At 35.8% G+C, this 24,789-nt stretch overlaps 1 protein-coding gene across 1 annotated transcript in view; it reads right to left on the bottom strand.

Annotated features, from left to right (window-relative positions):
- The window catches only part of LOC145277555 (multidrug resistance-associated protein 1-like), a 131,266-nt gene extending 114,921 nt beyond the window's left edge, over positions 1 to 16,345 (bottom strand). Inside the window, exon 1 of the mRNA XM_080129027.1 lies at positions 15,998 to 16,345. Coding sequence (XP_079985153.1) covers positions 15,998 to 16,042 — 45 coding nt within the window. The 5' untranslated portion in view covers positions 16,043 to 16,345. The remainder of the gene's footprint in view (positions 1 to 15,997) is intronic.
- Positions 16,346 to 24,789: the final 8,444 nt, after the last annotated feature.

Genomic DNA, 24,789 nt, shown 5'->3' with positions numbered 1-24,789 from the left:
GCTAATGCTGCTGGAAAAATGGTGGAATCATTCTACCGCTCCAGTAGATATGTCACTGCTGATACAATTCTCTACCTTTAAAGGAGCCAAGTACGTCCAAGGATGGAGTTCTGTTGCCACATCTGAGCAGGAGCTGCTAGAAGTAGCTTATCGAGAGTTCAAAATAGACTGTAGCCTAGTGGGAGATGCCTTTTTTCTCTTCCCTGCAACCACTTTCCCACAGAGGACACGTTGTGAGCCTGTCTCTTCTTTATCGTTATTTTCATGGCAAGTGTTTGTCTGAGCTCTAATCCCCAGGCTTGACTTTCACAAAAAACACTTGTCTAGTCTAACACACTATCAATAATTTCCCTCACTCTTTATCTGTGCCTAAACGTAGATTCCATGAACAAAGCTTCTTTCTTAGAACTGTACGCCTGTGGAACTCTGCTCCGTTTTCCTGTTTTCCAACTGACTCCAATATGGTCATCTTCAAGTCCAACATAAACAAGTTCTTGAGGAGCCATCCCCTGAAGTAATCAAATTTACCAAATTTCCACTACTAATGATTATTACAATATTGTCCCCTTGACTACTGTACATTCATTAACCCTTATCCTCGAGTGGCCTCCGGGCCTTGATAAGTGGTGACTCTTTTGTCGCAAAAAACTAAGGATCACAGGTTAGGAATCCCAGTATATATATATATATATATATTTTTTTTTTTTTTTTTTTTTTGTTTAGTAAACTATGGTAAAAGAAGTAAATATTGTAGTGTTCCTATTTACTATGCCTCCCCCGGGGCAGAGTTAGACACCAGGGTCATTTTTTTAACAGAGAAAAGGAACACAAAATAAAAATTGTCTCAGTCGTGAAGGATTTCTCCTTCACTAACAGAACAAGAAATTGAAGTGTAGCATCTGAAGAACAGATACTACACTTTATTGTGTTCACTTACATTCTTTTATCAACCTTTTTAAATGTTCAAATTCCTTTTCGCATCATTTACTAACCATCTATATGATGTCTCTTAGAGAGTTTACAGTTAAGTATTAAAACCGTTCTAGACAAGTAGTTTTATTTTTCTGGCGCTACCCGGTCTGTTTTTTGTCTGGTCAAAACATGTGAACTCTTGATATATGAGAGCCGTTCCAAATAATTAATAAAAGAGGAGGCATTTCTTTGGAACACCGCTTGTATTATTAGCACAATACAATTGAACTATTCCGAGAGAAAAAAAAATGTTAAATTTTTCTGAACTAGCTGTTGTTATACTAATGAATTTTTTTAATATTTCAGTAAATTTCTTTGGGCTTACTTTTTTTTTTTTTTTTTTTAACTTTTCACTTCAAAATTGCTAATTAAATCCTAATAAATATTGTCAAAAAAAAAAAAAAAAAAAAAAAAAGGAAGGGGGTTACATCAGCCAAAATGTTGCCAGAATAACACTCAAGATAAGAACAGTAGTCCAAATAATTCACACAATACAAATAAAAATTGATTAGCCCAGATCAAAGTTTGACTCAAATCTAATAGGTTCCACACTATTGGCCAAACTTCAAACTGTCCCATCGGTGCAATATCACATCCCTGTATTTGTTTTACAAGTACTTTAATGGATGGTGCTCTGTTGAACTCATAACACTTATTCCCCCTTTGACATACATACTTCAGACTAACTCAACAAGCAGCAAAGTCTCACTCCTTCACTGTTGAAATCCATAGATACTGAAAAGCCTTCTACTCTAATAGTTTATTTCTTCAGACTACTAGACTTTGGAATTTCATCCTTCGCTGACATGCACTTTATACTTTAAATAGAACCATTATTTACAGATAATTTGATAAAAATCAACAGTAGGTTCTCTACTGTACAATGTAGACTACAATGTATTATGATCTAAGTCACTGCAGGGAGGCATGTGAAGCTTCCTTCCGGTACACCACAGTGGGTCCCCTACTAGAACAGACAATCGATTTGATTTTTAAAAAAATCAGGGTTTTTTACCGATTTCGATAACAATAAAAGTGGAAAATTTATGGATCCTCATTCAATCCCAGAAACCGTTGGGTCTTCCTGGGAGTTGATTTTACTCTCCATAATATATCTAACTTTCTATGAGTACTCAACATTTCAAATGGTAATTTAATAAACTTTTTACCACAACAACCCGAATGGATAAAATATTTGGTAAAATTTATTTCAAAGTGGAACTTTTCTGAAGGTTAAAGATTCAATCCTCAATATGGGTGATACTAAGAATACAATTGAGACTTCTTCCCAGTCATGGCTGACAGAACAAGAGTATAGTAGCCCCCGTGGATTAAATAAAGTGTTTCATTCGAAATCCCATGCGGAATCCCATACTTGATAGGATTCCAGAGTTTGTCAAGATATACTTGAAAAAAGTCAGTGGTTAACATCAGGCGAAACGTACTGCAAATAACTAACATTTACACACACGTTAACATGTAGACAACCGGCACCCAAGCAGAGTACATCGCAAGGAACATAAGACAAGAAATAATGATTCTTTTTTTTTTTTTTTTTTTTTTTTTTTGTTACAATGACATTTATTTCCGGGTATTTTACCTGAATAAAATGTAATCATACTGTTCTCTGGCCTCTGTCTTTTCGAACGTCACGCGGTCTGTGCACACGTTCTTTTTATAGTATTTTTCTTTCCCCTCAGTGTGACGTCACTTTGCATACAGCTGCCTTACTCTATTACATGACACTGAAGATGATGACAGTAGTCCAAAGAATCTAAACTTTCTAATACTTATAATTTCGTACATATAAAAATATTTTGTGTTGGTTAAATATGTTTTTATCTCTTATTCAGCAAATTCACGATTTATCTTGTATCCCCTTTTTAAAATGTTAACACAATTGAATGGTCAGGGCAGATAAACGCCACTACAATTTCACGACTGTGTAGAATGTCACCAAGATGATCTACATGTTCAAATTGCCATGTAGCCAAACATATTGTCCAATTTCTACTGTACACTCTTTAACCCTTATCCTCGAGTGACCTCTTCGCCTTGATAAGTGGTGATGCTTATGTAAAAAAAAAAACCAAAAAAAAAAAAAAAAAAACCTTTACATCAAATTTTAAAAATTTAAAAAAAAAAAAAAAAAAAAAAAAAAAAAAAAATGGTCACCATTTTTTTAAAATTAATCTGCATCTTGCTTTTCTACAGATTTTTATTTTAATTTCGTAGCCTTAGTAAAATCAGTCATTTTTTTAACAAGAGTCACCACTTATCAAGGCTTAAAGGTCACTCGAGCATAAGGGTTACTGTGTAAGGGGATCACCAAGACAATAGCATTGTGATCGTTAGTGGTGAAAATTGGATAGAATTTGATTATTTAAGGTGACGGCTCAGTAAGAACTTGTTTACATTGGACTTAAAGACAACCATATTGTAGTCTGCTGAGAAGCAGAACAGAGTTCCACAGGCAGGAAGTTCTAGGAATGAAGTTTTATTTATGGAATTTGCATTTAGATTTAGGTAGAGTAGGAGTAATTGTCGGTAGTAGTTGTAGCTAGACCAGTACTTTTTTTAAAATTTTGGAAGGTGGAAGAGACCATAGATCGAAGCTCAGTCGAGCACTTGTTATGAAAATACCAGAAAAAGCAGAGACAGGCTTGCAACATCTCTTCTCTTTGAAAGAGATTGCAAGGAAGAAAAAATAGCATCTCCTACTAGGTTTCAGTTTTGAAACCTGTCAATACAGGATAGGGTGCTCTGAGCAGATCCTACCCGGATGTGATTAACAACCGACGGTGCCAACTGACCACAGTCCGACTGTTCATTATGAAATGAACCACTTGAAAAACTGGTTCAATGTCGTCATTATCACAACTGTGTGCTGATCTATGGCTATGCAAGAGGAGAGGGCGTGGAATGGGTGTTCATTTTTCAGACAGATTACATTTAACTAAACAGCAGTGGAGAGAGTAACTTTTACAAAAATAAATCAACAAATATAAAATCGAGAATAATAAACCATTTAAGGTAGAATCTAAAAATCTTTATTTTTATTTTTTTAATTACTTATGATCATGATAGACTAAATGTACTACCCGGCGTTGATCGAGAGAAAATAAAATCATTTTAGTTTTTATCTGTAGATTTTCAAACTTATACAGAAAAATAAATCTAATCTTAGTGGTAATGTAGACAACTCTTATTAGCAAAGTCACTAAATCATGGTATGAGTTTATTGTGAGAAAAAATTTCGGTCTCAGCATTAAAATTTGTTGGTTTCTTTTTAAATATTAAATGAGAAATCTTTTCAAGTTAAAATCTATTGAGGAATACACATTTTAAAAATGAAAACATTAGCTAATGTTATCCAATATGGCCCAAAATGTCATGGTGATATTTATTTGATGGATTACTACCAGTCTTTATTTTTGTTCTCGAGTTTTGAGTGATTCTCATGACTCCAAAGATGGCCTCATTTCTGCCATCTTGGTTGTGGTTTTAACTTAAGCACTCGGTATTACATGCACTTCGAATTAAATAAACGCTTTAAAATAAGTTAAAACACCAAAAACTTATTCAGATAGGTAGAAGAGTAATTTATCCTGCCTTTGGTAACATTTTTTTTTTTTTTTTTTATATATTTGTTCCTTAGCCACTTTTGAGATTGTTGTCTTTAGTAAAACATGCCCCGTCTACCTATAGTAAACCATATTTATGTATTGCTATAGACATCCGCAACTCCATATCTAAGCACTCAAATTAAGAAAATTTTTATCACCATAAACACTTCATTTCCTATTTTCCTACTTTCTTCCGGCCCTGTCGGTGGGGCATTAGAATATGCCGACTGCCCCCCCCCTACAGAGGGTAAAAGTCCCCCAATGGGGGGTCCTGGATATGACCTTAAACTATATCCAGTGGTGAGGCCCCAGCTTGTGAGCTTTGGGGAGTGTGGAGCCACCCTTTAATTACCATTGCTCCCAGGTCCACTCTGACCCGGAGTGGTAGTACCTGTTAGGGTCCCAACTATGGGTTAAATAGAAACCGACGTGAAAACAACAAATATATTCTATTAAAAAAATTTTTCTTAAAAATCTTTGGATTCGGCATTAAATAACCCGAAAACGGTTGATATGCCGTAAAACAAAACCAACCAACCTACTTTCTTCCAAGTTTATATGCAAATTGTGTGCTTGGACTTAAAATAAAAAAAAAAAAATGTTTTTTAATTTTTAAAAAAACTTTGTTATGTTTATATCTTTTTTTTTTTGTTACAAAGGAATCACCACTTATCAAGGCTCAGAGGCCACTCGAGGATGGTTAATGAGTGTACAGTAATCAGTGGGACAATATCATAGTAATCGTTAACATTGGAAATTTGGTAAATTGGATTATTTAAGAGGACAGTTCAAGAACTTGTTTACGTTGGACTTGAAGACAGCCATATTGTAGTTAGCTGGAAAGCAGAAAGAAAAAAGCTTTGTTCATGGAATCTATGTTTAGGTTTAGGCACAGATAAAGAATTGGGGAAACTATTTATAGTGATCTCAGCTAGACTAGAGTTTTTTGTGAAAGTTTGACAATGAGGGGGGGGACCATAGATTGGAGCTCAGACGAGCACTTGCCATTAAAATAATGATAGAGTAGAGATAGGCTCACAATGTCTCTTCTGTGGGAAAGAGGTTGCAGGGAAGAAAAAAGAGCATCCCCTAATAGGCTACAAAGTCTACTTGGAACTGTCAAGGCAAAGGTGCTTCTAGCAGCTCCTGCCTAGATGTAGCAACAGTACTCCATGTTTTGCATATTCCCCTTATTTCTTGTCTATTTAACTAATTCAGGCTGAGACATGTGTACATGCATATACACCCGAACGACTCCTTAAGATATTAAAAAAAAAGTAAGTAATCAACCATCTCAGCAAAAATAACCTTCTTAGTGACAAGCAATATGGTTTCCGTTCAGCTAGATCTACAGCAGATGTGCTTACAGTTATATCTCATAGGATTAGCAAATCTCCCGACGGAGGCTTCCTTTCTATGGCAATTGCTCTTGACATATCAAAGGCCTTTGATAGAGTATAGCATAAAGGTTTACTTCACAAGATCTCCAGCTATGGTATAGCTGGAAATGTCTTAATTATTAAATCATTTCTGATAGGTTCATAAGAGTAGTGGTTGATGGACAGAAATCAGAATCTCACAGTATTAATGCTGGAGTCCCTCAGGGGTCCATCCTGTGCCCAACTCTCCTCCTGATCTACATTAAAGATATTCCAAATCACATAATTCGTAGACATTTATGCTGATGACACTACCATCTATGGTAGCACATCTAAGATCGTAAATGACCAAGTTCTCTCCGAAAAAGATATTGAGCAAATGGTACAATGGGGAAAGAGGTGGCCTGTTACTTTTAATGCATCTAAAACCAAGCTTTTATCTTTACATCAACGCTCTGCTCCCCATCTGGCATCAATTGAAATGAATGGCTCTCTTCTTGGGGAGGCCTCATGTTTTGACAAGCTTCTGGGCTTGACCTTTACTTTTGGTCTGAAATGGAACACGTACATTAAATCCGTTGCCAAGGCCGCTGGAAAAATGGTGGGATCCTTCTATCGATCCAGCAGATATCTCACTGCTGATGCAATTCTCTATCTATATAAGAGCCAGGTATGTCCAAGGATGGAGTACTGTTGCCACATCTGGGCAGGAACTGCTAGAAAGGACTTATCCTGCCTTGATAGAGTTCAAAATAGACTTTGTAGCCTCATAGGGATGTCCTTTTCCCTTCCCTGCAACCTCTTTCTCACAGAAGAGATTTTGCGAATTTGTCTCTGCTTTATCGTTATTTTCATGGTAAGTCCTCGACTGAGCTTCAGTCTATGCCCCCCCTCGCCAAACTTTCACAAGAAACACTCGTTTAGCAGAAACCACTATCAACAGTTTCCCCCACTCTTTATCTGTGCCTACACCTAAACGTAGATTCCATGAACAAAGCTTCGTTCTTAGAACTGCACGCCTATGGAATTGTTTTAAGTTTTCCTGCTTTCCAGATGACTACAATATGGTTGTCTTCAAGCCTAACGTAAACAATTTTTTGATGAGCCGTTCCATATAAGTTAACAAATTTACCGAATTTCCATTACTAACAATTACTATATTGTCCAATTTTTACTGTACACTCTTTAACCCTTATCCTTGAGTGGCCTCTTGTCCTTGAAAAGTGGCGATGGGTATGTAATAAAAAAAAAAAAAAAAAAAAAAAAATTGTTTCATGGATTTTAAAGACTAAAATTACTTTCAAAACAGAAATTTCTTTGAGTATTGAAACAAGAGATAGCCATCTTTTCTAATAGTCAGTACCGTGAGTCCATGACCGTTGGACTTATTCTGTGACGTTGGCAGATCATGTGACTTTTAGTGAAACGGCCTCCTATATTTATGTTGGTCATGGTTGTATAAGTTAACAAATTTACCGAATTTCCATTACTAACGATTACTATATTGTCCAATTACTTACTGTACACTCTTTAACCCTTATCCTCGAGTGGCCTCTTGGCCTTGATAAGTGATGATGCCTATGTAAAAAAATAAATATAAATTTGAAAGTCTCAATTAAGCCACCTCTCATTCTTCTCTTTAGTAAAATTGTTAAACCTAAAGTTGAGTAAAAAAAAAAAAATTACATTTCGGTCATTTTTTTTTTTTCACTAGTGCAAAGGTACAACTTTTTTTGGCTTTCAATTAGAATATTTGGAGAGTGCAAAACTAGCAGTATCAGAATTTTGGGGGAATTTTCAGCCGAGTCGCCATTTTGAATAGACACCTATCTTTCTATCAGATTATAACTATATGAAAACGTAATTTAAACCCGTAAATTTTATTTCAATAAAACGAGCAAAGACCAAATTTTAATATCATAAAAGCTTTAATAGGGAAATAAACAATTTTATTTATTTTTCCTTCGATATCTTCACTTAACATTTCACGGAATGTCGAACAAATAACACAGTTGAATCTTACGATATATATTTTAAATGGCAAAATATCACTCACCTGCTCCATGAGTAAGATATGCTTTCTTTTAATCTTCCTGTATGAGAATTTATTCATATTTATGTATTATAATCCATGTATTTTTTAAATGGAAGGATTTCTCCAACACATATCGCGACAACGCGTGTCTTTCAAGAAAGTTGTAAAGACACCGGATGTTAAGATTATCACTTACTTATGTACGGAAGCCTATAAGTGTAAAAGAAAAAACACTAATTCAGAAACCTTAATAATCTCGATATTGGATTATATTCCTTCAAATTTTCCACTTTTAAAGGTTTTCGGAGGCGCTGAAAACGGAAATAACCATTTATATATACGGCAAACGAAACTAGTAGTTTCCAAGATAAAAAATTTTACAAATGGTCACAAAGTGGGAGGTCACTTTTCTATAATGATGTGACGTCAAATGGGCACCCACTTTATGGCCACATTGCAATGAACAGATTTGGCCGTAATTTTAAAGGAATTTTCGAGGGTGGCTTCATATTGACCCTATATGAATAAAGGGAGATAACATCGTCCTTTTTTTTAATGTGGGCGCCTTTACGCTATCGTACATGAAAACTGGGATTTTTCATTTTTGGATTTACACGGATTACGAAATGACGAAGATATGCAATGTCATTTTTTTTTTTTAATATCTTAAAGAAATACCTGAATTTTTTATTTATTATACTATAAATCTGCATTATAGGGTTTCGTCTTTTTTTTATATCGAAAAAAAGGAAACCAGGAATTAAAAATAAAAATATACACTGACCGAAAAATAATGACTGGAAAATTCTAAACAAAAATTAAACTTCCACGTAAAAAAAAAAAAAAAAAAAAAAAAAAAAAAACACGTGGTTATCGAAAAAAGAAGGATTTACATTTTGGACTTTACCGGTAAATTTACAGATAAGTGATATTTTTTTGTTGTTTTAAATTTGAGTATTTTATTTATTCATGTTTTATCTTCAATTTGTGATATATAAAACGTGTCGACCAAAATTAATTAAAATTCTCATAGACATTTCAAAATGGGGGGGTGAATTTATAAAACAACGTTTGTCTAAAATATTATATTTAGTTTATCGGAAAGAGCATAAAATTTTACATTCACCCTGAAAAAAAACGTAACAATTGAACGAATAGGAAAATTTTGATAGATTTTTAAAGTTTAAAAATTGAAAAATATTCATCTCATAAAAATCAATTGATTTCATTACGTAACAAAATGGCTCCCAGCACGCACGCACTTTGTAAACACTGTTTTTTTAAACAATGAAAAATAATATTTCTATTATTTTTTTAAACAACTTAAATAGTTTATTTTGGAAGCATATTCTATAAAGAAAATAAATAACCCACTTTAGAAAGAGAAATTACGAGTTTTCTATATTTTATTCGCAGTTTTCTGTTAGGGGTGTCAAAAATTCCCCCAAAATTCTGATACTGCGAGTGCAAAACAGGGGCAAACAAGCTTACATCAGGGGCAAAAGACTATTGTGTTTTTTTTATATTTCTTTTAATTCAATAAATGTAACAATCTTTCTCGCACACATACAAAAACAAAAAAAAAAAAACATGCTTTAGTTTGAGCTTTACAAAAAACTGTATTTTGTTTTCTAATTTCGGTACTTGTACAGTTTAATCAAGACATTAAAAAATGAAAATAGAGGAAACAAATTTATATTGTACAAATTCGTTTTGGACTGAAGATATCCGAGAAAAAAAATTCACTTACTGAGTTTTTTTTTTTTTTTTTTTTTTTTTTTTTACAGCGGAAAAACTTTTTTATGACAACGCGCTCAAGGTAGCCATGTTTGGAATTTTAGAACACGTCACGGGGAGATAACTCGGTTTAAAGCATTGACACGCCCTCCCACCTTAAATCATAGCTTTTCTTCCTAAAAATCTAAACATGGTACCTTTTGATCGGTATCATAAATTGTTTTTTCGCTGTAAAAAAAATAAATAAATAAAATAAGAATAACTACTTGATCAAATTAAGTGAAATTTTTTTTTAGAGAACTTCATTCAATAACGGATACGTACAATAACTTTTTTCAATATTTTCATTTTTTTTAATGTCTTGATTAAACTGTAAAAATAGAATAATTTCCTTAAATCTATTTTAAAACGAAAAACATGAATTTATTGTTATTAGATTTTCTTTCTTGAAATTGCATTTGTCTGATCTTTGTACTAGTGTACACTGCTGTTATTTGTTTTATGTCATTTGAATATGTTGGCCTTAAAATTTGTCCAACATCACTTTCTAGGTTTGCTTTTAAAACTTAACAGAAAGAAAACTATAAAGGGGAGGGGGAAGAGCAGGTAACATGAAAAAGGGTCACTTTTGTTTTGTTTTATTATTTATTCATTTTATCTTTGTCTTTTCTTTTCATCATTTGAACTTTTGGTACTCATGCAGTCATCATGCACTGAGTCATGCACTTATTAATCCGTGCTGAAATAATAACGTTATTATTTAAAAAGCCATTCTTAACATGGGGAGGGGAGGGTGTTTTGTACCTATTCTACTTTAACTTTACAATTGAATTAAAAAAAAAAAAAAACTTTAATTAAACTTGGAAATACGATTTTAAAAATAGCGCGGATTAGTAAATGCATAAGCACCAAACTTTTTTGGCTTTAAAATTTGTCGAAAATTATTTTTTGCATTTGCTATTAAAACTTAACATAAACACAACTCTCAAGGTATGGGAGGAGGTCTTTTTACGTTAAACCAATTTTTTCTAATAAATTCTGTCATACTCGTAGTAGGAGGTGAACCTGAATTAATATTCGTCATCATGGGGAAACAATTCTTCAGACGTTATATTTTCATGTTAGCATTTTCTTTGGAAATACCTACTAAGTAAGTTCTACGTCATTTTTATTCTCCATAAAGATTATCTTGTTCGATTTTCAAAGTCAGATCTGTAGCAATCATAAATAAAGTCTTATCTTGCGGGGGGAAAATAGTCCTGTTAGGTGATTTGATCGTTCATTAACCAATCAGATTGCAGGGCGCATTGAGTCCATCTATCCCCTAGAGGACTACTTCAGCCCCCCCCCCCTTTGGGAATTACAGTCGAGAGAACCCTAGTCCATCACCTTACAGATGCTAAACTTCTAAGTGACCAACAATATGGATTTAGACAAGCCCATTCCACAGCAGGCATCCTCACTAATCTCTGAACGTATACACCATTCACTGGACAAAGTGGGGTAGGGCAGAGTGGTAGCTCTAGATATATCTAAGGTTTTTGACAGCGTTTGGCATGAGGGTCTCCTCGGGAAAATTAGATCATACGGTATCACTGGTAGAATACTTAACATAATTAAATCCTTCTTGGATAAAAGAAAAATCCAGGTTGTCCTCGACGGTCGTGCATCTAAACAATATGATATAAATGCGGGAGTACCTCTATTGTTCCTAATATTCATAAATGACCTCCAACAAAATTGCTTCTGAGATGGGTATACATGCTGATGACACCATACTCTATAACAGGCATGACAGGAAAACAAATGAACACATATCTAAAATGGCAAAAACACTAATACAATCTGTAGTGGAATGGGGACAAAAATGGATGGTCACATTCAATGCTGCCAAGACTAAACTGGTCTCCTTCAATAATTACAAGAAACCTTCTCTGCCACCAATAGCAATGGCCAGTGACTCTTTATCTGAGAGTATATCTTTCAAACTGCTTGGCCTAATGTTCACAGGAAACATGAGTTGGAACAATGACATTGAAAGCATTGCCAGGGCCGCTGCGAAGAAGGTAGGCTCTCTCTACCATGCTAGAAAACTACTAACACCCGAAAGTATCCTGTACCTCTATCAGGTTACCATTCGCCCATGTATGGAGTATTGCTGTCATATTTGGGCTGATGCATCTGCTACTAGTCTCTCGCTCCTGGATAAGGTTCAAAAGAGTCGCAAATCTGATAGGCCCTGAACTGGCATCTAAGCTTCAGCCTCTGTCCCATCGATGAAATGTTGCATCCCTCTACCTGTTCTACAAGTATTTTAGTGGTGAATGTTCTGGCGAACTGCAGACACTTGTGCCCCCACAACATAGACACCCTCGACAAACCCGACAGGCAGCTAAATCCCACCTCCACACAGTAGAGATCCCTAAATGTAAAAGATCTTTCTACTCCAGTAGTTTCTTCCCCAGAACCGCTAGACTCTGAAATTCCCTTCCAGGTCCCTGCTTCCCCAACTGTACTGATATGCAGAAGTTCAAGTGTAACGTGACCCGACATCTTGCTGCCCAAATCCCTACATAGTATCCCAGTAGTTGTTGCCCCTGATAATAGCCCCCTACACCAAAGTGGCAATTTGCCTTGTTTGGGGTGAAAATGTAATAAAAAAAAATTTTTTAAATTAACAATACAAAACTTATCAAGATAAGAAAAACTCAACATTATTAACAGGAGCAAACATCTATCACCTCTCTTTCTCCACTTTCTCATCTAGCTTCCCTCTTTTCCTTCTTTTATTTAAGCCTCCATTCAGTCTCGAAAGACAAAGGAAGCCCCTGTGGGGGAAGCCGCGCATGTAATTTGGAGGCAAAGGTTGCGCAATCTTTAACCACACCTCTCCTGAATCGGCACTGTTTGAGTCCAGTGGCAAGGAGAAGTCCAAGACGACTGGAAACAATGCCGAGATAAGCGGAGAGAGCACATACAGCACCTGAAAGTCTCAAATGGTCACCCATCTGGTACTGGCCAGGCTCATCGTTACATAACTTCAGCGATCTGACGAGAACCGGTGCGTCAAACGTGATTATGCCGTATACCATGATTTTTATTATCATCATGATTTCATAGTGGTCTATATATACATATATATTTTACTATTATCTACATATATACTACCCTTACGATTTACCCTTATATATTGTACCTACTTAAATTACTTTTTACCATATTATCCTATTCCTTTATTCTTATTTTATTTTTAAATGTTATTAAGCCAGTTTTTCTATATTTGCATTTTGTATAATTCTGGTCCTTCTCTGATGAAAAGCATTTAGCTTCGAAATGCGATGGCCTAATGAGTTTTTTTTTTCCGTCTTAATTTTCCTATTTACTTTTCCTTATTGTTCTGATATGTTATATATAACTTATTCCTTATCTTTCATCTTAGTGTTGTTGAGTAATTGACGAGAAAGACACAGTAACAATTAAATATGTATTAACAAAATTACATAAAAGAAGTAATGGGGCAATGTCTTTGCTCACTTTCATATTAGCAGGAATTTTTTAAAAAGTTTATTTAATGGCCTTTAACGTTTCAATTTTAACGTTGTATTAAATTGATATCCCACTTTGCGGTCGTTCTTCTTTAAATGTTAAGTCATTAAATAAAAAAAAAAAAATTAAAAAAAAAAAAAAAATGGGACTTCACGGTGAACGTGGACCCTGCGTAAACGTTTTTTTTTTTTTGTTTCTGCTTCCTGAAATGCGCAAAAAGTTTTCATTCACTTTCATGTATATCTCATACAATTTTTTTTAATCGAGCGTTCACTTATTTAATTACTTTTTTTTTCTTTGAGTAAATTTGACTCATACTTTTATTCCGTGCTTGTTTTTATTTATTTTTTTTATAAATATATTTCCTCCACTAAATATTTTTGTTACATTTATTTTTTCATAAATAATGCTTTGGGCTTTTTTTTTTTTTTTTTGCCTCAAGTAGTACTTCAAAAAGTTTTCGTAATTAAATAAATAGCAGACGTTGTAGAGAGTGCCCCTTCTAAATTCCACTCTTTTTAAAAAAAAAAAAAAAAACTTATTTTCTGTTAATATCATCGATTACAGACTTCAGTTTTAGATTATAAAAAATTGGGGGAAAAAAAAACATTTTTTTATAACTTTTCACGTGGAGGTTCAGTTTTCAATTACAACGTTGTATTAAATTGAACACGAAATTTGTGACCACGATGGAAAAAAAACGGCAACTCGCTCTGATGTGACCGGAAGGTAGGGGTTAGAACGGAGGGATTTAAAAAAAAAAAAAAAAAAAAAAAAAAAAAAAAAGTAAGATTTCTTTATCCCCCCCCTTCCGCTCTAATTTATGTATCTATCCCCTTCTCTCTCATCTATGTATATATCCATCACATGTATATACGTATGTATGTATCTATCTATTCATTGTGGTCACAAATTTCGTGTTCAATTTAGTACAACGTACTGACTGAAATTGAACTCCACACGTGAAAAGTTATGAAAACATTTTTTTTTCAATTTTTATAATCTGAAACTTAAGTCTGTAATCGATATTAACAGGAAAAAGTAAAAAAAAAAAAATAATAAATAAATAAATAAATAAAAAAGTGAAAATTGCGGAATTCAGAGAGGGGGGGGGTACTCTCGACAACGTCCGCCAAATAAATCAATGAAAACCTTTTGTGTATGCGTTTTCAGGGAGCAGTCATAAAAATGTCAAGTTTCTTTCCAACTCCTCAAAAAACTTTAAAATGACGACTTTTAAAAGGTTTTCGGTAGTGCTGAAAATGAATATCCCGTTTAAATTTGGAGCAGATAAGTAGTTTTCATGATATGAAGAAATTGCTTTTTCAAAAAGTGGGGGATCAGACTTCCCTATATAAATGTAACCTACAATACCATCCACTTTCTGGCCACCTAATAATTTCTTCATATCATAAAACAAATTTAACGGTGATATTCGTTTTTAGCACCCCCGAAAACCGGCGCTTTTTTTTTTTTTTTTTTTTTTTTTTTTTTTTTTGTTATTTTTTTTACTACGAGATTTGATTTTTTGTTAGGACGCTAATAATGCCGTCAGTAATATACTTTTGTTTTTAGGTGGGTATTCAATTATAGAACTTGTATAGTTTTTAACAGATGCTTCTGTAGCTTAATTAACCGTTTTTCCGTAAGTAACGTGCCGACATTAACCATTAAAGCAGAATCGTTTAATATTTAACAAAAATTCTGTTTTCATTTGGGTGCGGTGGAGGAGCGGGTGGTGTTGTGGCGACCGTGGCAACACCACCCGCTCCTCCACCGCACCCAAATGAAAACAGAATTTTTGTTAAATATTTATCTGCAGAAACATCGGTTAACAACTATACAAGTTGTATAATGAAAAAAAGAACGAAAAACAAAAGTATGTTTTTGTAAACTTACTGACAACATAATTAACGTCTTAAATTATGAGATAAAAAAAACAAAAAAACGAACGAATCTTTTAGTAAACAAAAAAAAACAGCGCCGGTTTTCGGGGGGGGGGGGTGCTGAAAGCGAATATCACAGTTAAATTTGTTTCATGATATGAAGAAATTGCTAGATGGCCAGAAAGTGGGTGCTGATTTTACCTTAAATTTATATAAGAAAGTGATCCTTCACTTTTTGGAAAAGTAATTTCTTCATATCATGAAAACTACTTATCTTCCCCACATTTAAACGTGATATTCGTTTTCAGCACCACCGAAAACCTACCCAAGTCGTCATTTTAAAATTTTTTGGAGGAGTTGAAAAGAAACTGGACATTGACCAAAAAAAAAAAAAAAGTTTACGCAGGGTCCACGTTTTCTGAGAAGTACCAAAATATTTCTGCTAAAGTCTGTTATCAACGATACTCCGTAGAAAAAATAAGAAAATGCGAAAAGGAATTATTTTTACGGCAGGGGCAGGGAGTTCGTTCAGATCCGCCTTTTGTATAATAAGATTTTAAAGCAAAACTATTTTTTGTAAGAAAGAAAGGTAACGGCCGTCGGCCGCCAGCGATTACAAGACTGAATTAAAAAGGTAACAAAATCTTATTCCAAAAAAATAATTTATCCAAAATTTGGGCGAAAAAAAAAAATCGGGAATATAATACAATAGTTAATATGCTACAATTAAACCAAGAATAAAACATTTCTTTGACGAAGACACTATTCTAGTATTGAACAAGAAAAATGTATGTTTAAAAAAAAGAAAAAACTTACCCAAAATGGTGAGCCGCAAAACTGAGAAAATCCGTCTGTTGTCATCTGTCACACAATAAATAAGAATTTAAATAATGAATGAATGAAATTTATTCGGTTTTTTCTTCTTTTTTTTTTTAATTATGTTGAAATATAGGAATGCTCTTTTATTTTATTTTTTTTTTTTTTCTTGTTTGTCAGCAAGTCTTACAAAAAATTAAAAAAAAAAAAAAAATCGCCCAATAATTCCTGGGGGAAAAATGCCGGTGTTGAGTATGAGAGCGTGAATTTCTGATTGAGAGGTCGTGAGGCTCAACCACTGGTTTTTATTATAACAATCAGATTGCGTAATATTGTGAATGAACCATTTGATAAAGAAGAGAAAAGGAAAAAAAACACGGAATATGAGAAAGGTAGGAGGAGAGATAATTCATTTTGGTAAAAACCGAAAGGGAAGAGGTGAGACTGGTTGTAGTTGGATGTCTATCTGAGGTGGGGGCTAGATTAGATTTATTCAAACTTTTTCAAAAGAAAATTAGGGCATTTTTTTTACCACAGACAATAAACAGAAAAAGTTGTCAAAAACAAATATATAACAAATAGATGTTACAAAAGGAACGATAAGTTCCTATTTACAATGCCTCCCCACTGGACAGAGTTAGACACCAGGGTCGTTTTTTAACGTGAAGAAAAAGAACAAAAATATAAATTGTCTCAGTCGTGAAGGATTTCTTCTCCACTGACAGAGAACAAGAAATTGAAGTGCAGCATCTGAAGAACAGATGGTATTCATTTGCTCCCCCACCGAGCAAATTAGACACAAGGCCGATTTTTAATGTGAGGAGTGAAGGGGAGGGGAAAGGGAAAAGGGGACCAGCTCTCGAGAGGTGGGAAATGGGAGCTGGATAGTGATTTGCCAGCTGGCCCCTGTAGGGTTGCCCCTACATGGACCAGAAGATTGTCACAAGGGCAATGGTCTTTGCTTGCAGTATCTGCAGGAACAGATTGTATTTATTTGCTCCCCCACCGAGCAAATTAGGCACAAGGCCGATTTTTAATGTGAGGAGTGAAGGGGAAATGGGGACCAACTCTCCGGGGAGTAGGGGAGCTGGATAGTGACAATTGGTATGAAGGGTTGCCCCTAAATTGACCAAGGTCTTATATGTGAGGTTGCCCCCACATATGGTCTTTGCTTGCAGTATCTGCCGGAACAGATACTACACTTTGAGATATTAAATCCTTTATTCATTGAAAATCAACAATGAACAAAAAACTTAGGCACATGGCCAACTCAAAAGGGGGGATTGTGGGTGTCGTTGGTCATCCTTGTCACTCCAGAACTAAACAAAATCAAAAGTTTCTCCCAGCTAGTATCTTTCACCATAATACCACATTCACCCTTTCATACTGGGGGACATCCTACTTAACTCCCAATTTTTAAAATATTTTTTATTGACGTGTAAAAACAAAAAAAGATAACAATAAAAATGGTACAATAATTCATTCGTGTCGAGGGCAGGGGGGAAAAAAAAGAGGGGGGGGGATTAGTAGGACCCTCCCAACCCCTTCTAGTTGATAGACTGCCCGTTCCACTAGGTTTGTAAAAGGAACCTGGCTTCTGCGGGTCAGTCTCTAAGTGGGGATGCCCTCTAGATGGGGGTGAATGGAGAAAAGAAAATTTTGTGGGTAAGGAATGGGGGTTAGTTTGTATTTCTTTCTCTCCAAGATGAGTGAAATTTAGAGGAGGGGGTGAAAACAAAAATTGCAAGAAAGAGGGGGTGGAGATCTTGGAGGCTTCCTAATCAGGGAAGGATGGAACACACACTCAGCTAGCTGAGAGGCTATTTGTTAAATTTTACTTTACGGAACTGCGCGTTCCACACCTAGGCGGGGAACACATATTCAAATTTGGCTCCTCTTCGTACACACAGACTTGCTACATGTATCCATTTTCTATCAAATGCCACGCGATGCAGCCTTCTTCTATCACATCTGATCTTCACCCGTAGTTGGTGTTTAAAGAAAGCAATCAGATCCTACACTTTGATCTTGGCCCGAAGGCCAAGTAAACCAGAATAAAAGGCACCATATGTTACTCCTCTACCTACATAGATAAGTTTTTGGCGTTTTTACTTATTTCGAAACGTTTATTAAGTTTGAAACGCAAGTAGTCTCCACTGTTTGAGTTAAATCGACGATAACATTTATTGGGCGGATTTCTATCAGTATTTTGTTTTATTTTCAAGTTTTGAGCGATTATCGATATTCTAGAGATTGGAGCCTCATGTCCGCCATCTTGTTGTCGGTTTAACTTAAGCGTGTGAAACTACTTGCATTTCAAACTTAATGAACGCTTTAAAATAAGTTGAAACACCAAAAACTTATCCAGGTAGGTAGAAGATAGTAGAGTAACTTATCTTGCCTTTGGTAACATTTATTTGTTATATATTTGTTTTTTGCCCACTTTGGGGGATTGTTCTTTAAGAGGAAAAACTTAGTGAAAATTAAATTAACAAATGTTAAATTGACGATGGCATACCCTCTACGAGCCTTTCTTAACCTTTTTAATCTTGCGTAACCCTTAAAATAAATTACGTATCTCAAAGAACCCCTGCACAAAAAGAAAATTATATACCATAATTTTTTCATTTTTTTTCATCAAAGTTCACATTGTAAATATCAAATGGCGTGCAAAGATGATGCCCTTGGGCCAACTCCTTGGTTACATGCCTCAAGGACTACAGTGTAAGTCCTAGTATTGTGAAATATTATGAGAAAAGGAGATAGTTTGAATATAATTGGATGCTATTGAAATGTATGTATGTATGTTGTATGTTTGCCTAAAATTTTTGACACAGGCGACGGATTTTCACATGATCGGTATCATTTTGATGCTCGTCCCTTCAGACGACAAATATCGAAAAATTGGCCCAAACATTAATTCCTTCACCTTCAACTGGGCACTTTTTTCCAGGGAGGGGTCACTTTTTTTTGTTGATATTTTCAATTGTCTAGCCTTAATTTAAACCTATGTCACTTCCGGTTTGGCGATGAATGCAACAGCAAAGACGTCACATATTTTTTCATGTTCTTTTCCTCCTTTGCGGTACGGGTTCGAGCTTGCCTGCCAATTAGCACTTTGTTTTTGTTCAACACACACCTGCAAACATCCAGGCAACGCCGGGCACTTAGGCTAGTCTCTTATGTAATAAAACTAGCCTGGGTGCAGGCATTGCCTGGGTGTTTGGAGGTGTCAAAAAAATTTTTAAATGATAGTAGGCAGGTTCGAACCTGTGACACGAAGGGGGAAAAAAAAGTGAAAAAAAATCTTAGCCCGACTCCACGACATGACCAGAAGTGTAAAGCGTTCAAATTTAACGTAGCCAATCAAAAAGAAATGGTGTTGCTTTTAAACATCCCACAAAGGTCGTTTTTAATGTGGGGGAAAAGCAACTCCTCTAAAAAAGGGGGCACTCTGGCAGTATCCAAATAAATAGTAATTGTCTCAGTATGAAGGGTTTCAACTAGATTGACCAAGGACCAATTACAGACCAGTTATTACCCGGCCAGAAGGCCGGAAGCTGTTGGTTGCGTTCGATTAGTTTTGCTTTATAATTGTGTGGAGAGTGGGAGGATCTGTGGTCTCCTGCTGTCAATCTTAGACACAGTCATGACTCATTCATACAAGCACCCAACCCTCTGTGTCCGTAGGAATGGTGGCAACAGCGCAGAAGGTGAAGCGCAGGCTTGGGATGCTGGCTGAGCTGATGCAGGAGTTTTCTCTGAAGTTGTGTGTAATCAAGGTGGCCTCTGAGAACAACAGATGCTATCATGAGAGTGAGAAAGAGCTGGCTCGTGCCCCAAAAAAGAGGATGTTGCTGCAGTGTCTAATCTGGATAATTCTGGAGTGCGAGAGCTGCATGATCTGCACCATAGGGGGGGTAGAAAGGATATTGTACCTTGTAAGAAAAGTCGACGTGAGTGTCACCAAGGAACAAGTAAAGCAGGTGCCAATCAATTGACCCTGCTCCAAGCACGCATGAAGCTGGAGAACTAAGTGTGACTGGGACTTGGAAAAGACTTGCAGTTCATGTAACCCATTACAGGGGTGGGCTTTACATGACAATGATCGACTGCGGCCCTGGGCACTTTGCCCTATCGAGACAGCTGTGAGGTGAAATGGCCAGTGAAATAGTGGCAGCCCTTGACATAGTGTTTCTGGAGTGAGGTCCGGTGGAAAACTGCTAACTGACAACGGTACTGCATTTAGATCGGTAGCAGTGGCAGATGTACAGAAGAAATGGAATCTTTCCGCACACATGCAAATGGGGAAGATAGGCTGTATAAAAGCAGCCTGAGTTGAGAAGTAGAATTGTGACCTTTGACGATTGTTGGATTTCTAGCCATGCGTTTGGAGGACTGCTGTCACGACTTCTCATTAGTTTATCAACAAAAGAACATGTGCCCTTTATCCTATCCTTGTTACCTTTTCAGTTAATATCTTTATTACACCTAATTCGTATTCCGTGTTTTCCTTCCGTGGTCCCAATCTTGAATCCACATAAATTACATTTAAACTTCTGGATGTCAGTACAGTCAGCGAAGCAGGAAACAGGGAGGGAATTCCAAAGTTCATCAGTCGGGGGGGGGGAGTAGAAGCTTTCTGGCATCTAGGAATCTCTACAATGAAAGGGTGGGATTTTGCTGCTAAATGAGTTTGACGGGCTATGTATATCAACGGGGTACAAGTGTAATGAATTCATCAGAGCACATAAAATACTTGTAAAATAGGCAAGATTCCTTTGAAGGCAAGGCTGAACTGACACTTCACCTTTTTTTGTAAATATGGCCAATCCCTTTTAAGTTAAAATGCGAAATAACCATCCATCGTTTTTTTTAAACAATTTTCACCCCAAACAAGGCACAGTGTCACTTTGAAGTAGGGGGGTACTATCGGGGACATAAGTTGCAGGGGCATTATGAAGGGAGATGAGTAGAAGATGTCTGTTCACAGTACACTTGAACTTCTGTCAGTACAGTTGGGAAAGCTGAATCCTGGAATGCTCTCAATGTATCTATTCCAGTTCATGTTCCCTGTAAACGGTAGGCCGAGGAGTTTAAAGGAAGTACTTTCGGGTAATGTGTTCTTGGCCATTGCTATTGGTGATAGAGAAGGTTTCTTGTAATTATTGAAGGAAACCAGTTTAGTCTTGGCAGCATTGAATGTGACCATCGATTTTTGTCCCCATTCCACTACAGATTGGAGGTCATTTTCTAGTGTTTCTACCATTTCTTTAGATATGTGTTCATTTGTTTTCCCCTCGTGCCTGTTATAGAGAGTGGTGTCATCAGCAAATATACCCATCTCAGAAACAATTTTATCAGGGAGGTCATTTATGAATATTAGGAATACTAAAGGTCCAAGGATAGACCTCTGAGGCACTTCCGCATTTATATCATATTGTTTAGATGTACGACCATCAAGGACAACTTGGATTTTTCTCTTACTTAAGAAGGATTTAATTACATTATGTATTCTTCCAGTGATACTATATGATCTAATTTTCCTTAGAAGACCATTATACCATACCCTGTCAAAACCTTAGATATATCGAGGACTACAGCTCTACCCTCCCCTGTTTTGTCCAGCAGAAAGGACATAGAAGCAAAATTTTGAATCACGGATAGACGGATAAAGTGCTGAGCAATAATGTCCTAAGTCATGGTCTTCTGGAATTGAAGATTCAATCCTTAGTACAAGTGAATATATGAATATAATTACTAATTATTTAAAACTTCTACCCAGTCATGGCTGGCAAAATGAGAACAATTAACTCCTATGGATTAAATAAAAGGATCCATTTGTAATTCTGTACAAATTCTCAAATTCAACATGATGCACCTGAAGAAGTTTGGAGATTACATCGGCCGAAACGTTGTGAGACTAATATCTATAATGAGAACAGTAGTTTGAAAAATACAGATTATTCGAATTATCAATCCTTATCTCAAAAATTGGAAAATATATTTTTGATTTAGTGTTTAATATTTTGTAAAAGAAAATAGAAAATAAATGTTTAAAAATATAATTATTTTTTGTTTGGGTGTGTGTGTGTGTGGCAGGGGGGTTATATAGTATATACCGATCATAAAGTTATTTCCTACTAAGGTTTTGGAAATAGACCTCTGGAAAAATGGTAGGATCCTTCTACCGCTCCAGTAGATATCTCACTGCTGATGCAATTCTCTACTTGTATAAGAACCAAATACGCCCAAGGATGGAATACTGTTGCCACATCTGAGCAGGAACTGCTAGAAATACTTATCCTGTCTTGACAGAGTTCAAATTAGACTTTGTAGCCTAGTGGGAGATTTTCTTCCCTGCAGTCTCTTTCTCACAAAGAGATGTTGCGAGCCTGTCTCTGCTTTATTGTTATTTTCATGGCAAGTGCTCTGAGCTCCAACCTATGGTTCTCCCAGGCCTAACTTTCACGAAAAACACACATCTAGCTGAAAACACTATCAATAATTTCTCCCACTCTTTATCTGTGCCTAAACCTAAACGTAAATTCCATGGACAAAGCTTCTTTCTTAGAACTGCACGCCTGTGGAACTCTGTTTTGTTTTCCTGCTTTCCAGCTGACTAAAGTATGGTCATCTTCAAGTCCAACATAAACAAGTTCTTAATAAGCCATCCCTTTAAGTAATCGAATTTACCACATTTCCACTACTAACGATTGCTACAATATTGACTACTGTACACTCATTAACCTTTCTCCTCATAAAAAAAATAACCATATATAATCTGAAACTACATTTCTTAATGTACTAGGATAAGTATATTTTATTTTGATCAAAGGAGAGTACAACGTTATTATTGTGTCCATACAAAGAAAATACATCACAAGCTACTCCTATAAATTGGGAGATAAATCCCATAAGTATATATATTCTGAAACTATATTACTTGGATAACTATATTTCATTTTGATCAAAAGGCATACACCATTCTTGTGGGGTCTACATACGAATGTGATACTATTAACGCCTCTATACTTCCTTTGTCAAAAGTGTTTGGAATTTAAAAAAGAAAAAAGAAAGTACATAACAAAAAAAGAGGAAATAAGTTTATCAGCAGAACAAAGGTATAGGAAGTTCAACATACACAAAACGCAGCTAAAATAGGATTGTTAATCAAGGTGTGGCAGTGAACAGACACAAAGGCCTGAACAACAGAGATCAATATATTAGGAGAGTAGAGGCAATAGGTTTTGCAACAGTTTATGACAGTGAGGGACAATTTACAGAAAATCTTGGGTTTGTAACAGTTGAGGACAATTGTGAGTTTGACATGGTTGAACATAGGTCATAGCTTTGAGCAAATCAAGATGAGCTGACTCCACTTGACAGACTTCTCCTGCAATGGTGTCACGCATGCACCCAGAGCCCAACTGACATCCACAGAATGTGTTTTCTTTTGAGTTGTTTTATTTTTATATTTGTGAACCCATATACGCCTCCTCAGCAGTCGCCATTGTGCGTTGAGGTCACTGATTGTCAAGCATGTGTGGTTGCACACATGCTTGAAAATCATAAAAAGAGAATACAATGTTGTATTCTATTTTATTTAGAACTTGAAATGCATAGAAATTTAAAAATAAGGATAAAAATATTAATAAAAGGTCCAGGGATTGGAGTAAAGTTGCTCAGTGGTCCTCATTGATTTCCAGGAAATGTCAGGTGTGTCTCAATCTGAATAACTGGCTGAAGTCTTTTTAAGTCAAACTCTTACTGAGGGAGCCTTTATACCCATACCCTTCCACTGTCAGGAAATAATGTAAATCGTGACTCATCAGAGAAAATGACATTGGTCCAAAAGGTCATTGGTCTCTCCACCATCTCATGAGCCTAATCTTTTCTGCACTTGATATTCGTAGGACAAAAAAGAGGTTACCTTCTTATAGCACTACCATAGTAGATCAGCTTGTGAAAATACCTGACAGCTGTTCTTGTGTAGCAATGCCAGTGGCTTTGTGTAGAAATCTCAAAGGCTTTGCACTGAGGATCCTCTTGAACATTTCTTTTCACAAGACACAAGGTTCTTTCAAAGGGCCCGGGGCGACCTTGATTAGGTTTTGTACACTCTTTTTCCTCTCTTGTGAATCGTACGATCACTCTATTAACAGTAGAAAGGGGTATTGAAATATTTCCTGGTATTTTGCGTTGACTAGGACCACCTTCATGCTGGCCTATGATTCCTCCTCGCAGAAATTCGACCATCAACAAGCAAGTTGGCCACGAATCCTTCACGTCCATGCAATGCAGGCGATTAAATGTATGCTTCACAAATCTATCTTTTAGCAAACTGGGTTAATTATTTTTATATTCAAGCAAATTCCTGTGTTTTTTTGTTTTTTTTGCTATTTCCATATTGAGTTTGTGGATTTAAAAAAATTGTAGGACGACTTCTACGAGTCAGCCTAAAACAAGATATTGCAACAGTAATTTTCTCGTTTAGTGACGTAAAAACAAGGTAACTTCTAATCCGAATCTCTGTTGAAATTTTATTAAAATTACACTGACTTCTTTTTTTACTCTTTTTCACTCCAAACACGGCATATTACCACTTCGAACATAAGGGGTTACTACTTAGGATCGTGTCTAATAGGTGATTGTGAGGAACTGAGCAGCAAGATGTCTGTTCACATTACATTTAAACTTTTGTAACCCTTTATTTAATCTGCAGGAGTAGCATGCTCTCATTCTGTCATCCATGGATATGAAACCTATGTAATTCGTAATTGTATTTTGAG

Source organism: Euprymna scolopes, chromosome 6 (assembly GCF_053919585.1).
Source record: "Euprymna scolopes isolate OS-2025 chromosome 6, ASM5391958v1, whole genome shotgun sequence".
Lineage (NCBI taxonomy): Eukaryota > Metazoa > Mollusca > Cephalopoda > Sepiida > Sepiolidae > Euprymna > Euprymna scolopes.
This window is presented reverse-complemented; position numbering and strand designations above follow the sequence as displayed.